The following is a 15,386-nucleotide window of genomic DNA, read 5'->3' on the forward strand; positions in this document are numbered from 1 at the left end:
ATGATCTACATCCAGAACGACAGACACTGAAAAGTCACCAACAACCGCTTGACGTCGTTTCCCTGTTTTATTTTGTTTTTATCCCCCCCTTAATACAGCACATGTAAACGTGTTGGGGTTCTGTGGTATTACGGTAATACAACACAACACTGAAACCACGTTCGAGAGCGAACGGCGTGGTGTTTATCACAGTAGTGGTCCGTTTTGCATCATTTGTCCTGCACCACGTACCTGATGTTTACTGGCACTGTGTAGTGCTTATTTTTATTCTTTTTTTTTTTTTAACTCGTATCTGATTCATATCCGAAAGGAAAATCTCTAACTTATTGCTTTTAATAAAACAAACATTTATAAATACACCTTAGCCGGGGTTAGCAGCTTGAACTGACGGACAACGTGAGTTTAGTCTTGTGACTCGGTATTGCACCTGGTGTACACTAGTGTGGGTTCTTTATTCAACGTGAAGGTGATGGGATCAACGTGTGGGCATCAGTAGACCCAGGACACGGGAACCCACTGTGGGCTGGAGGAGGCGCTCTCCAAGGCTTCTTCCACACCTTTCACACACTCGTCCACGTCGTTGTTGACCAGGATCACGTCGAAGAAATGGCGGTAGGTGCTGAAAATGGTGTCCGATTCCTTCTGGATGGCTTGCAGTGCTTCCGACTGTGGCGTGGAGATAGAAAGCGGGTTATTGTGGCGGATTAACAATGATATCCGTTCGATTTTTACATCGTTCGGGTGTTCATGCGTCGATTTAAAAAAGGTACTGAACGTGTAAAAAAAAAAAAAAAAAAAAAAAAAAAAAAAGCTTTAAAGTGAAGTTTTGGTACCGGATGAATAGAAAACATTGGGAAAGGAGATGCAGCTGACCTGGTTGCCCGTGTTGGTTGGTGCTATGAACACGACCAGGGGAGCGAACTCGGCTGTTCTGAGGAGTTTCAGCGTCTGAAAGAAAACCGTGTTTAAGTGTGTGAGGGGAAAGAAGATTACAGGTTTAAATAAACATTTTTTAAGGAATACATTTCATCCCAGAGATTAACAAATGGGTCTAGAATGTGATTTTTGCTCCAGATAGCTGTATAACATCAGGTAGAATGGTTGATTGAGCTTGCTGTAAAGTATGGCCTCAGTGGAGCATTTTTATCAGCTATCATTACTGATCAAATGTATTCATATTAAAATAAAACCACTAAAATCGGTTGACCTACAGTGCTGGGGGAAAAACAAAAGTCAATAAGAACTAATCCAATTCAAAACAAAAAATGATCAATCGAGCTCTTGTGCAAAATCTCTGAAAACAGCCTTGGAGAGAAAAAGGTTCCAGCACCTTAAATGGTTCCTTAAGTTTGCTCCTCTGGAAGCACTTCACTGAGCAATGAAACGCACAGCGTTCCTTCATTCAAAGAAGCGGTTTGTTCGGGTCTACCTGAGGTTCGACGTCCAGCAGTGCAATCTTGTCTTGCTCATGGATCTTCTGGATGGTCTCGATCTTGGTGCCGAACATGCTGCCCTGAAAACTTCCGTACTCCAGGAGCTCGTTCCCCACGATGCATCTGGTCATCTCGTCGTCGGAGACGAAATAATATTCCTGTCCGTTTTCTTCGTCTTTCCTCGGAGATCTCGTCGTGTCTGGTTGAATTACGAGATGTTTTTTATTGGTACTTTATACAGCGCCTCAAATCTGATTCAAAATGTCGATCAATGCTTTATTTTCGACTAATTGGAATAAACACAGTGTATATCCGTGCTGATAATTACGTTTACCCTCAGACTGTAGGTAAGGATGTACCTCTGGGACATTAGCTCGTGTAGATAGATGCCGTATATAGAGAAAAGCCGATTCGTTCTACATCGCGTACGTTTAAGTTTACGCTTACAGATCAAACACAAAATATTGAGAAGAGATCAGATTTACTGTCTTATAAAGGTTTTTTTCTTCTTCCTCCAAATAACCTGAAAAATCACACTGTGTGAGATGTGATCGGAACGAAACGTCAATCGAACTTGTGCCTGAATTCCGGCCTTGTCTTGTCATGTCGTGCCATTTAATTTGTCTATGGCTTGGTGGTTGTTCCTGGTCCTGTGTACTATCTGTTATTTTACACTTCTCTACCGACACGTGTTTGCTGACCGTCTCCAAAAAACAGACCTCATTTGGTCCGAGCGGAACGGAAGTACGGAGAGCAAATCGGATCGGTTTGCACCTTTACTGTTACAGCTCGCCAAAACGTCGTCCTGTATAAACCACTTACGAGGTGCAGGGTAGTCGAACTTTTCTGGGTATTTGGTCAGCAGCGAACTTTTGATGTGACTCCTTCCCACACCAGGAGCACCTACACAGAGGAGGAAAAAAAAAAAGACAGAAGTATGACTTCGCATCAGTGCGACGCACACAGTTGAATTAATGCTCGTCGCAGTTCCGCACAACACGTCGGTGTCACGTTCTCCGGAACGTGCGCCCTCTCCGTGCCCGTACTGACCTATGAGTACCAGCGTTTTTCGATTGAATGCAGGGAGCTGCACAACCTCTTCATAAGAAATGACATCAAGCTGATCAAAGACTGGAGGGAAAAAAAAAAAAAGGTCCAGGTAAGATTCATAATTGTGTTAGAAATCCTTATAAAAGGTTGATGGGATACTTACTAGAGCTGTGTTTCGCCAGATACTTGTCTTTGCATTTCTTCTTTTTGCCAAAAGGACTACACGACGGACCGGCTTCATCGCTGCGCTTACTTTTGCTCGCCACACGCCTGGGAAAAGATAAAAGCATAAAAAAATAAAGCCGAATGATTACTTCACTGATCATGGATAACGTCAAATATCAATTTACATTCAAGTTGATATATCATTCTAATTTAAATTACAGTGGCGTTATAACACCCGTACCATTCCTGAAGTTCGGGGGACGGTATGAGCCCGGCAAAGTCTTTGCCTGAATTGTCCACCCTGCCCTGCCACCAGTTCGGATCCTTCTTGGTGATGATCTTGATGATGTCACCGGTTTTGAATTTAAGGCCGGCCTCTTTGCATGGGATGAGCTCGTCCTTGGCAGGGTCGTAGTCGAACTGAGCCCTCATGTACATCTAGAGTAAGACAAACAATAGATTATTAAAAACACTCGCCGTGGTTGTGCTCAGTGACTCGACACCGATCTCGTGGTCAGGTCCTAAACATCTGAGCACCTTTAATGACTAGTGAACATGAGTGACGTGGAAACATAAAAGCTCATAATGGCCTTGTTAGGACTGTTCTACACTACGTTCGTATACACTATACGGCCAAAAGTTTGTGGACACCTGATCTTCACACCCATACGTGCTTCGTATCCAAACTGCTGGCGCGAAATATTGAAGCACTCGATCGTACAGAACGTCGATTTCCCGAAGAACTAAGAATCCCAAACACTGTTCCAGAGCGACAATGCACCTGTGCACAAAGCGAGCTCCAGGAAGACATGGTTTGATGAGGATGGAGTGGAGTGGAGGAACTCTAGAAGAACATGGAGGATCTTGTTAAAAAAAAAAAAAAAAGTCTTGTAGCTACATTTAGTTCTCTATGGTTGATGTGGTTTGAGCAGTGAATGAAGATTCTTGGGGCGTATATGAGAATGATATAAATAGTTCTCTGTAATGTTTAAGGTTTGTTCCAGTGTTTTTACCAACCCTATGGCAGCTGTGACGTTATTTGGGATATCACACTCCTGACTTTGTAATTGGTGCACTCGTGGTTTTGCGGTACCGTCTGATGTGTCCCATTTCTCATTCTTGGCTTCACATTGGGTGCACATGAGCAGGGATTAGAAATGTTACATTGTACAAAAAGCAAAAATGTAACAAATATATTATAAAACGCGCAGACCAAATGACTCTAAAGCAGTGGTCAGCAACCCCCTTCCTTGAGATCTAACTTCATACGGGTTTCGTCTCCAACCAAAGTTTAAAATTTAGTGGATCGAGAACTTCTCAAGGCAGTGATCAGATGATCAGACGGGAACGATTACGCTTGTAGCTAAAGTCTTCAGGGTGGTAGATCTCCAGGAACAGCGCTGGTGACCACTGCTCTAAAATGCTCGAGAGTGAAAACGTTATTTCAAAAGAATGTGCTGTTTTTCATTCCAGTGTTTCAGGATTTTCTTCCTGTGCAGAATCTGCCGCTTCCTGTACAGGACAATATGAGGATAGAGAGCCGCTGTAGCTGAGTTTTCAGAGATGGAGCGACGGCGGGATAATCTATGAAGAAATTATTTTCCGTACGATTTTGCAAGCAGAAAATCACAGTGCAAAGTAGAAGTTACTGGTTAAATGCAGTGCTACTTTTTTTCCATTTCTACCATAGTCTTCCTGTGAGCGGAGAAGGCTTTCATATGTAAAGAAGCGTTCTTTTATTTCGTTCTTCCAACTAAACCGGAAGGCGCGTGGAGCTCGAGCAGGAACGTAAATGTTTCTGTTCAGAACGAATCAAAACGAAAAACAAATCATCACTAATACTTGCTCATGAGTGCCCTCTACGCATCCTGGGGAGAACAAAGTGCCGGAGGAGGACAGACGGGTTTAGTGTGTCACTGTAAAGTCACTAGAGCTAGGACAGCGAGGGCAGGAGTAGGGCGTTTTCCAAACGACTGACCTCGAATGAGAAAGAAATTCTGAAATTCCTTTAACCGTGTCCACGGAATGCACTCTGTGTCAACGCAGTGAAACAGCCCTGTTGTGCCAATCATGACAAGAGTTTTTTTGTTTTTTTATAAAATGAAACCAGAATTGAAAAGCTTTGTTAGCAGTTACAAAAAAAAAGGCAGTGTAGTGTTTAATGAGGAAGCGGGATTTTCTATGGTTAGCCACTACTGGTATCTAAATGACTAAATACAGTCACCTGATTCACAGGATTACAGGAGCCCCCTAATGAAGAACAAACCATGTGTTTGAAAGCAGTTTCTTTTAGTTAAAAGTTAATAGAATTTAAACATAAATGTAAAATCACTGCAAAATCCATCCATCTTCTATACCGCTTATCCTTTTCAGGGTCACGGGGAACCTGGAGCCTATCCCAGGGGGCATCGGGCACAGGGCGGGGTACACCCTGGACAGGGTGCCGATCCATCGCAGGGCACAATCACACACACACTCACACACACATTCATACACTACGGACACTTTGGACACGCCAATCAGCCTACCATGCATGTGTTTTTACTGGGGGAGGAGACCGGAGTACCCAGAGGAAACCCCCGCAGCACGGGGAGAACATGTGAACTCCGCACACACAGGGCCACGGTGGGACTCGAACCCCCGACCCTGGAGGACGTGCTAACCGCTAATCCACCGTGCTCCCCCACTGCAAATTATTTCTTATTATTGGATTTCAAGCTTTCTTATTTCTGTCGGCAGATAATTCTGTTTCTTTCTAGAAATAAATACTTACACTTACAAATAGTTATCTGCCAATAGAACAAGACTATTTCAAGCTTGAAATGAGTCAGATATCTGTAAATAGTTTCTTATATTAGGAAATACAAGATAAATTTGACAATATTCAAGATATTTTCACTTGCCTTTTTTTTTTTTTTTACAGTGTAATAAAAATAAAATTAAACAACAACAACAACAACAACAACAAGAAGCTTTTACTTGAATAGAGCTTATTTCTCACCCAAAGGAGTAAAGTTGAAAACATACGAACATAAAGACAAACAAAGGACTCGAAATAGAAGCAGTGTAGAGTTCTGCTCACCTCACAAACCATGAAGCGACTTTGCTGATTCGGGATGATTTTCAAAGTGACGATGCCCTCCGTATCTTTCTGCGATGATAATGATAATAATAATAATATTGTATATTAAGAGCGCACCGTTCCGAAGAACAGCTGTACATGCATGGATCGTCCTTATATCGCTGGCAGCTTCAGGAGAAATACTAACCAGAATCTTTTGCAGTTGGTCCACACTCTGATTGGCAACACTTCTACCGTTAATCTCAGCAATTTCATCTCCTTCATGTAAGGAACCTACGTAGATGTACTACAGATTATCCTCTGCCTTTTTTTCTTAGTGGATAAAACACATCTGTCCAATACCTTTAAATTTAAAGTCTAAGTCAAGCATTACAAACCTTGCCTGTGGATCATCCCTCCGTGTAATATTCTTGCCACCATGCACTTCTGTTTCTCGTTTAGTTTGAGAGTCACACCCTGAATAGAAACGGAGGGGAAAAAAATAAATGTGAGCTTGATGACAAACATCTTGAACGATTCTTAAATGGATAGAAACGTCGAACTGAAGACAGGACAGTACCAGTGGTTCTGACTGATGCTTCTCGAAGGCCACCTCGCGCATCTTAGACACTTCTTTGATGTTCATATGGCCAGTGCTGCCGTTCGTGTATACGGTCTCCTGCTCCTTTGCTTCAAATGTCTGCACGGCACACACACACACACACACACACACACACACACACACACTGGGTCAACAGTCCAGGCTGGTGGTGGTAGAGTAATGGTGTGGGGAATGTTTTCTTGACGCACATTGGGCATCTTAATACCAAATCGAGCCTCGTTAGAACCCTAAAACCTATCAGAGCATCATAGCTGACCTTGAACATCTCTTTATAGCCACAGTTTACCATCTTAAAACGTCACAAAGTCGTCTCAAACTGGTTCCATGAACTTGACACTTGTTCGGAGAGCAAAGGGGGTCCTAGCCAAAATCAGTAAGTTATTAAAGCATAAATAATACACTGAAATGATCTGTACGTAGTGATTTCTCCTTCACACACCCACCTTGAGATGTTTATCATGGCTTCACAAATACAATTTATTCTGGATTTATTTGAATAAAACGTTCTCTTCGTATCATTTGGGACACGTCTCGCGACGCGTTTTACAGCTTCCTACGATCCGAAATCTCTGGAAGAGTGTAGTGCGTGTGCACGGAGAGGTCACGTACACAATACTTCACACACAGCGTTTATCCGCTAGCACCACCACAGGGTAATGTCAGAATGTCACGTTAAAAGCGTTCAGCTGTGCTTTATAGCACATATCTACTTGTGCCATTTGCTCTAGGTTAAAGATTAAACTTTCACATTTTTAACAACTCATTAGATCCCAACAGACATGACAGGGTTGTCATGGTTCTGGGAACGGCTCAGGAGGTCTGCAAAGTCGCGTAAAGGGAAGGCATCAGTAAACTCACAACACTAGTGAACCCTTTCAGGGTTGTTTTTTGTTGTTGTTGTTGTTGATCGAAAGCTTGGAATAATGTCAGTGTGTAATCTCTCAACAGCGAATGGTTCTGAAAGGATTATTTGATAAAGCCATTTATCATGTTTATAAGTTTGCTTTTATAATGTCAAGTAAATCTGTGGAATCTTCTGGTGAGATACTAAATCTAAACGCCAGTAGTTCGGTTTTGATTTTTAGTGATCAACCTGATCACTTGCCACATTTGGTACCGACTGTTAATCTGAGAAAGTGCTAGAAAATGGCTGCTAACGAAGGATAGCACTGTTTGTATCAGTACTACATAGCGCTTCCTGACTCTGATGCTCTTAGTGCTCAATAACGCAGCATAAGGGGAGAGTGGGGTAAGTTGTCACGTGGCTAAAGTTCTCACACGGGTCATATGTCCAACACCAGACGCGCTAACTCAAACTACATAGCTGTTTTGTGTGATTTTGAGCTCTGAGGTCAATTCTCTGTCACTCTGAGGTGAGCAGAATCTTCTTACTGAACTCTTTTACTCGTATTAGAATAAAGATGCCCCGATACCGATATCCGATACCAGGTGATACTCTGTGGCGTAAGGTTAGGGTACACCGTCAAAACAAAAACCATGTACTCGCACCCAGTCTGGAAAAGAAAAGGCATTGGTTTATCTCCAAATTACACAAAGGCTTTGGCGTAACATGTCACATCGGACAACTTGCTAAGGTGTATAAACTGACATGCAGAGCTTATGATATTGTAGTAAAAGCTACAAGCTTCTAATTATAGTACCAGAATGTTATTGTAAATTGATTATTATACTGGATAGTTATCTCACGTTTGCCTCGCACATCCAGGGTTGGGGGTTCGAGTCCTGCCACCACCCTGTGTGCGTGAAGTTTGCTTGTTCTCCCCCTGCTTTGGAGGTTTCCTTCGGGTACTCCAGTTTCCTCCCTCAGTCCAATGACATGAGGTTGATTGGCATCTATAAACTGTCTGTACCGTGTGCGTGAATATGTGTGCGATTCCGCCCTGCGATGGGTTCGCACCCCGTCCAGGGTGTCCCCTGCCTTCCCGAGAGTCCCCTGGGATAGGCTCCAGGCTTCCCACGAGCCTGTCTACGAGAAGCGGTATGGAAAATGAATGGAACGTCTATCCAATATTAAAAGTCGTTGTTTTACAAGTTTTCTCATCTTCATTCGGATTTGCATTCACACGCTTTGGCCGTGTAGGTGCCAACTTTTTTTCCACATAAATCTCCAGACGTCACACCTTAAGATTTCTTTCTCTGGAGATTCGTCGACCCGTCGATTCGTCCCCGCTCTCCTCAAACATGTCACTAATACATTATGTACAGGGCCATAAAAAGTTACGCAGCTATAAAACCTGCTGATTAGAAATTTCTGGGCACTGCCCTTTAACCATGTAATAAGGAAAAGGATCACGACAGCAACGTTCAGCATGACAGCAGAGTGAAGATGGCTCATGGCGTAATTCAGCTGTAAAGCAGTGAATTCAAGGCTCACGTGTGGAGCATGAACGCTAATCTGATGTGCACTATTGCATGATTCAGCACAGGCTAAAAGGTCACACGGTTCTTATGACTCTTAATCGCAGGATCAGGACTTTGGTCCTGTGCTGAGACTTTGAGAAAGAGCTCATGCAGTTCCTGGAAACGTTAATAAGGAATCTTCCCGGAACTTTTTCTAGCGTACGTGTGATTAGCACGAACTGAGGCTTCAACAGGTTTCCCTGGATTTAGAAAAGAAATGATATAATTGAAAGGGCAGGTATCTGGGTTGGAATATGGGCTAGTACTCAAGAGTGCTACAAACTCGAGCGACAAAGCAGTAGGTCTGCTGAAACGAAGATTTTTATGTGGAAAAAAATGCTAAAGTCAGCGAAAATACTGCTGACCATGCCTCTTTTCTCTGGGCCACACACACACACACACACACAGGATATGAAGCGTCCTGTCAATTCAGCAACAATTGAAACATCAAGGTTCCCTTTTCCCACATTTTATCATCATCATCATTTAAAAAAAATGGTTATAAAATACAGTAGATCATAAGATATAAACATGCGAGCTGTGAGTATTACGTTTAAGTAGCATAATACTCAATTTCAGAACTCCACTTTATAATTGATATTAAATCAAGGTTAGTGTTTGGGTTGTTGGGGTTTGGACGGGGTGTAGGGTCTAAACAGTAAAACTTTGGCTCCAGGTCAAATCTAATTGGTGCAGGATGACTCATGCAGAAATACAGAGACACACAAGGGGAGGGAGGATCAGATGTCCTTATTTAAATACAGACACAAGCAGGATACTGTACTAAATCTAGTAACCAGGATGACCAACTACTGATCAGTAGTAATTGTAAACAAAAAAAAAAAAAATAAGATGCTCAAAAACTATTTTAACCAGGGTTGCCAGGTCTGCACCCAACAGCCATTCAAAATAAAATAAATTTTAAAAAAAAAGTCAGGCAACCCCAACACTAATGGTCAATAAAACACATCCAGTGGACAAGCAGTATAAAAAACATGCGATTTCCCAAAACAGTTCCTCATCCAAGGCCTAAAATAGCATCACATAATTACTAAATTGTCATAGATAAAAGAATAAGTTGGAAAACGAGAAGACCACGCAACATATCGTCAAAACAAACAAGTAGCGCTGCATGCGTTTGACTCAACTCGGACGCCTGAACTTGGAATGATGTCATTTTCAAGCGTTCAAGTGCGACTTTCACACCACGACACTGCGCACTGTAAGCAACTACGAGAGTTTATACTACTACTATAAACTTATTTAAGAGTAGAGAAGGGATATTTTATTCTCTGTTGATGTTGTGAGCGGCCATGTCGAAACCACGTCATGTAGTGAACATGGCTTTGAAGACGACTTCCTGACTTTCTAAGCAGGAATTCCAAGTTGAAGTTTGGTAGTTTCATAAGTCAGCAGTTGGAAATTGAGTTACAAGCTTTCGTTGAAGTCCACTTACACCAGCTGGCCCCGTGAAACGACCAAACCGCAAGCTGCGGCAGAAATCAAAAGCAACCCAAAATCCACCAGAATACCCTGTACATGGACAATAATTAAAAATCGAGCCACTTCTTCTTCTAAAGAACAAACTGTTTAGAAAGTCGAGAACAAACGTCAGCGCAATATACTGTTCAGGTAATGAAACACACCAAGTTGGTTTCAGATCATCTGGATCAATCCTAAGTGTTTCCACAGCAACGTTCCCATACTGTTCAACACAGACAGTGGTTTAGATTTCAGAGTCTAAACAGAACCTGAAACTGCTTCGAGGCAGAAAATCCCAGCTCAGTCTTTCAGTCTTGCACAACTTTCCAGCTGATAGAGGCATGACAACTCCTCCTTGAAGGATCGCTGCGAAAAACGCTGATGCACAATGTCTGCCACGCGGAGGAAGTCACATGCGCTTAGCAAACCGTCTGAACAGCCAGCTCTAGTCAACATGTATAAGGGGCTCAGCTGAATGTGCAATTATACAACCACAGATCGAAAAGAACACGCAAAGTAAGGTTTCGTAACAGCAGCAGGTCACGTTTCATCTATTTACTGTGTGACATAATACAAAAGACATCAAGTCAAGAAGAATCTCCCATCAGTTACTAACGCTAGTCAGATTTAGCGTATACTACTGGACCCTGAGATTTACTCTAGTATTGTCTGGAATCCATGCACAGTGAGGTAATTAACTTTTGAAGGGCTAAAGAGGTTCTTCTTGGAATCCCCTGAAAAGGAAACACTTGGCTTGTTAAAAAGGGACAAACCAAAAACACTCCTGAGGTTGCTAAATGGAACTTAAGATTTATTTTTATACCGAGCTCCTGAGTGGTGCCCCTGCACTGTGTTTGACGGGCAGAATGGGAAAGCATTTGCACCATTGTCGGACGATTGAGTGTTTGAATCCCAACAATGCCACAGCCATCTGTAGCCTGGAGTGGCCTCCAAGAGAGCAAAATTGGCTGTGTTCTCTGGGTGGGAGGGGCATATGCGCTCTCGCTCTCTCTCGTGCTCTCTCTCCTGCCAATTACAGTGATACTAACCAATCATGGGCGTCTGTGAGCTCATGGATCATGCTCATGGCTGGTGGATGGGAAATGGCCAGGACCATATTAGGGCTAAAGACAAATATACCAACAGAATATTTAACGTAGGGTGAGAAGCTCGGCTATCCGAGAGGAACTCAGAGTAGAGCCGCTGCTCCTTTGCGTTGAAAGGATCCAGTTGAGGTGGTTCGGGCACCTGGTAAGGATGCCCCCTGGGCGCCTCCCTAGGGAGGTGTTCCAGGCATGTCCAGCTGGAAGGAGACCTCAGGGAAGACCCAGGACTAGGTGGAGAGATTATATCTCCACACTGGCCTTGGAACGCCTCGGGATCCCCCAGTCGGTGCTGGTTAATGTGGCTCCCCTGCTGGAGCTGCTGCCCTAAGACCCGGTTGAGGATGGATGGATGTACGGAATATTTAATGTCAGATGTTCCTTCATTAATGTCAGATGTTCCTTCAGGGACTGTCTTTACAGATCAATAGTGTAAGTGACATGTTGTGGTGAATAGTCAGAAGCAGAAGCTTGTATTTTTCTCACCAACTGATGGAGAATCTGGACAATTTGCACTAGTAGAACTCGTTTATTTTTTTTCCCTCTAAAAGTGTAGGCTTACGGTATATACTACATCAGAAAGGGTTAAACGATGATTCATGTTGGTTCAGAATTGCTCGGTATCATCACACCATGTAATAAACTGGTACAGAGTACATTAACAGTACGTAGAAATCTGTCCGATTTCAGCAGATGTTATCCGTGTACCCACCTCCATCTTATCTTATCAGATCGACGTCTTGAGACATTTCTCATCGTCTCTGATGCAAGCACATATTTAAATATTCAAAAGGAGTATTTCACAAAGGAGTATTTCACCACAAAAGGCCACTGGTGCAACAGTAAATGGATTTCAGACAGCAGCAGTTAAAACAAGTGCACGTGCTCCCAATTACAACCGCTGTGAAGTTTCTCGGAGCTGAAGATCCTCCTACACCACAGAAGACCACAACAGTTTGACGTGGTGCAAAACAACATGTGGTTGAAGTACTTGCTCGCATGTGCACAACACCGAGTTCTTTAAAGTCAAGTCACATGGTGTACAACACTGAGAAAAACAACTTGCCTCACCACCCCCAGGGCTCGTCTCCCCTTATCGTGTGACAGCTTAATCGCTCTGCACTGACTTTTGACCTGCTACAAGAATTGTGCGTGAACATGAAATGCTTTTGAAAGGAACATTAAGTGCAAGTGAGAGGAATATAAACAGGCAAACAATAACGACCGAACCAAGAAATATTCATATGCATAGTTATTCACGTACACCGATATGATTCAGAGTGTAGAAACTGTACAAAAACGAGTGTAAATGTTGCCAGACGTTGTACTGCATGACACGTTTAGGCGAATAATGTCCTACACTGTTCCGGGAAGTTTATAAAAACGCTAATCTGGCGCTGTTGAGCTTGGCTTGGATCAGTGTGACATTACTTTGATAGACGGTTCATTCATTCATTCAAAACTGCTCATCTGGCTCAGTGTCTAAAGTGACATCTGCATTTAGATTTACAGGAAAAGACTAGTTGTTATTAGTGAACATGGTTCTCCGTGATGTGAGGCTGAACTCCTTGGCAAATCTCACCGTGATAATATGATAGTAAGAACAAAAAGATTAGTACGGCCACTCTCGGGGAAATGTGGAAGTTCATTCCGTCAACAGCGAGGATTGACAACGAGTACAACGTCAGGCAAGCGTAAGGGATTTTCGTGAACGCAGAAGCGAACCGTTTCCTGGCCCCACCGACTACTGTATTTGGAGTCATTGAGATTTATTTGGTTCATCATTAGCTACCGTTATCTAATGATATTGAATTTGTAATGCTAGCATACTTCATGAGATGTTAGCTATGGCCTTTGCAGTCACCATCTCTACCTTATGGAAGATTGTGGACCAACATGTCACAGGAATCAATTTCTCCAGTACAGTTCCAGAGACTTATAGCATCTACACCAGTGTGCATTGAAGCTAATCTGGTGGCTCATAATGCCCCAAAACCTTACCAACACCCTTTATGTTGGTTTTTCCTTTAATGTTTTACCCGTCTGTACATAGATCGTTTATGGGTTTCCACAGAGGGACAACCAGAGAGCGCGTAGGAATTCTACAGTTAAACTTTTCTCTCTCTCTCTCTCTCTCTCTCTCTCGAGAAGAGTCTGAGGAAGTAGATGATCATGATGGGTCTGAAAAGTGCAGAAATTTCGAACACAAGCCAAAGTGACATATTCTATAAGAGTGGGGGAGGGACAGCGTTAACGTTTGTACCGTTTATTTGTATGAAAGTTAAAGAAAAGAAAAAAAAGTCGCACTTGTTTGGCGTGCAAATTATGCACGACGACATCTAGTAGAATGGACGTTTCAGAGCTGCGAGTGCTGAAAGCTCTAGGATGAGCCTCGGGGTGTGAACCATGCTGTGGGTTTTACACTTTAGAGACTTCATAGGCGTGACGGATGGATTGCACTAAGTAGGTGTTAGAGCTGATTACTGTATGTGACCAATGAGGTTTGTTTATTTATTTATTTATTCATTCTGCTACAGGTACAGCATTGTTGTTGGTGCAAGTGCTTTTAATTTTCATTAACGTCTGCAGTGGAGAAAATGACTCTTAATTAATTTGCACTCAGAGAACCGTTTTGTCCTACTACGCTTAATCTACAAGCGAAAGGTTTCCATCAGGGGGACACTCGGTATGTTACGCAACCAGCTCCAAGCTGTTTCCCAGACTTCCCTGCATCAACTGCAGTGATGAGACATAGCAAAACACACTATCTATTTATAGAGTGTTTAGCCTTCTTAGCCCTGGATACATGACTAAGAGTGGAGTAACGCCGACACCGGCAAGCATTCACTGGAGGAATCCTTCCTCAGCATTGTGTGTGAAGTTTAAGAATTATGAATCGAATGGATTCATAAAACGGAGCTCTGCGACACAGTATACACCACCCCATCCATCTAATCCTGTTTTTTTTTTGTCTTAGCACTCGATGGCATTTTGTTTAAGATGAACAAAATGTCGTGTTCCAATCTTTTGTCGTGCCTCTTAATCTCGTCACAGTTCATCATTAGCCATGATGAGTCAAGATGGGAGACAATAGAGCCTCGTTTCATTTACCCATCCCCCAGTTCAAGCTTTATAAGCTCACAACAGCAAAGACGTGATGACCTATGCCATTTTAATCGGATTTTGCCAATGCAATCTTGACAAATAAAACTGTATTAAATTCGTCTCACGTGAAAGAGTTAACCCATAGCTCTTAAGAGACAGAGGGAGATTATATATGTATGTATAGAAGAAACAAAGACATAATACAATAATCGTCTCTCTAATAACATGAATCCATTACTCAGAACATTTGTCTCACTCACTGTGCCTCCTGTTATAAACCGAGATTCCACTGATGGCAAGAGCTGAGTCAGGCCATATGTTGTGTGAGTAGTGTGGAAAAGAGAATTAATCAACACTGATGAATTTATACCATTCACAAAATGACACTTAAGCTGATCAGAAGAATAAAGGCTTATCTAGAACATGGCTGATTGAAGAAATCAGGATTTGGACAAACTGAATTGGAGCAAAATTGAAATAGAGTTTAAAAAAAATTTTTTTTGTAGATTCAATTAAAGTAGGGGTGTGGGCAATATAACACATCATATCATTAATTGTAATCGTATAATTTTAATTATAAGTCAGTCATCACCGTGTCCATGATATTTCAGAAAAGCGTACTGTGACGTAATTTATCACAATGATACCGCTATTACAATCACATCACTCAGGCTTAGCTTTAATATGAATGAAGTCGAAAGAGGATCGACTGCTTAGTCCTACCTTTGCCGTAATCTTTCTAATATTTTAACACTCAATACAGGGGTGGCTGATACAACAAAAATATCATAATCATGATACTTTAAGGCATTTATGATGCACGATATGAATCACAATATTTAGGTTTGCTAACAAACTGACATCAAAACAGCAGTGTTGGTTGCTTTACATATAAATAAAACTTTTGGGCCTACAAATATACAAGACTTGGGTGTGTGTGTGTG

General features: G+C 42.3%; 1 protein-coding gene across 1 annotated transcript in view; it reads right to left on the reverse strand.

Annotated features, from left to right (window-relative positions):
• Positions 1-258: 258 nt before the first annotated feature.
• mpp1 (MAGUK p55 scaffold protein 1) overlaps positions 259-15,386 on the reverse strand; it is a 16,519-nt gene continuing 1,391 nt past the window's right edge. Inside the window, exons 2-12 of the mRNA XM_017492321.3 lie at positions 6,290-6,409; positions 6,108-6,186; positions 5,918-6,003; positions 5,731-5,799; positions 2,890-3,086; positions 2,647-2,753; positions 2,484-2,564; positions 2,256-2,336; positions 1,430-1,632; positions 874-948; positions 259-666 (exon numbers count right to left, since the gene is read on the reverse strand). Coding sequence (XP_017347810.1) covers positions 490-666; positions 874-948; positions 1,430-1,632; positions 2,256-2,336; positions 2,484-2,564; positions 2,647-2,753; positions 2,890-3,086; positions 5,731-5,799; positions 5,918-6,003; positions 6,108-6,186; positions 6,290-6,409 — 1,275 coding nt within the window. The 3' untranslated portion in view covers positions 259-489. The remainder of the gene's footprint in view (positions 667-873; positions 949-1,429; positions 1,633-2,255; positions 2,337-2,483; positions 2,565-2,646; positions 2,754-2,889; positions 3,087-5,730; positions 5,800-5,917; positions 6,004-6,107; positions 6,187-6,289; positions 6,410-15,386) is intronic.

Source organism: Ictalurus punctatus, chromosome 18, assembly GCF_001660625.3.
Source record: "Ictalurus punctatus breed USDA103 chromosome 18, Coco_2.0, whole genome shotgun sequence".
NCBI lineage: Eukaryota > Metazoa > Chordata > Actinopteri > Siluriformes > Ictaluridae > Ictalurus > Ictalurus punctatus.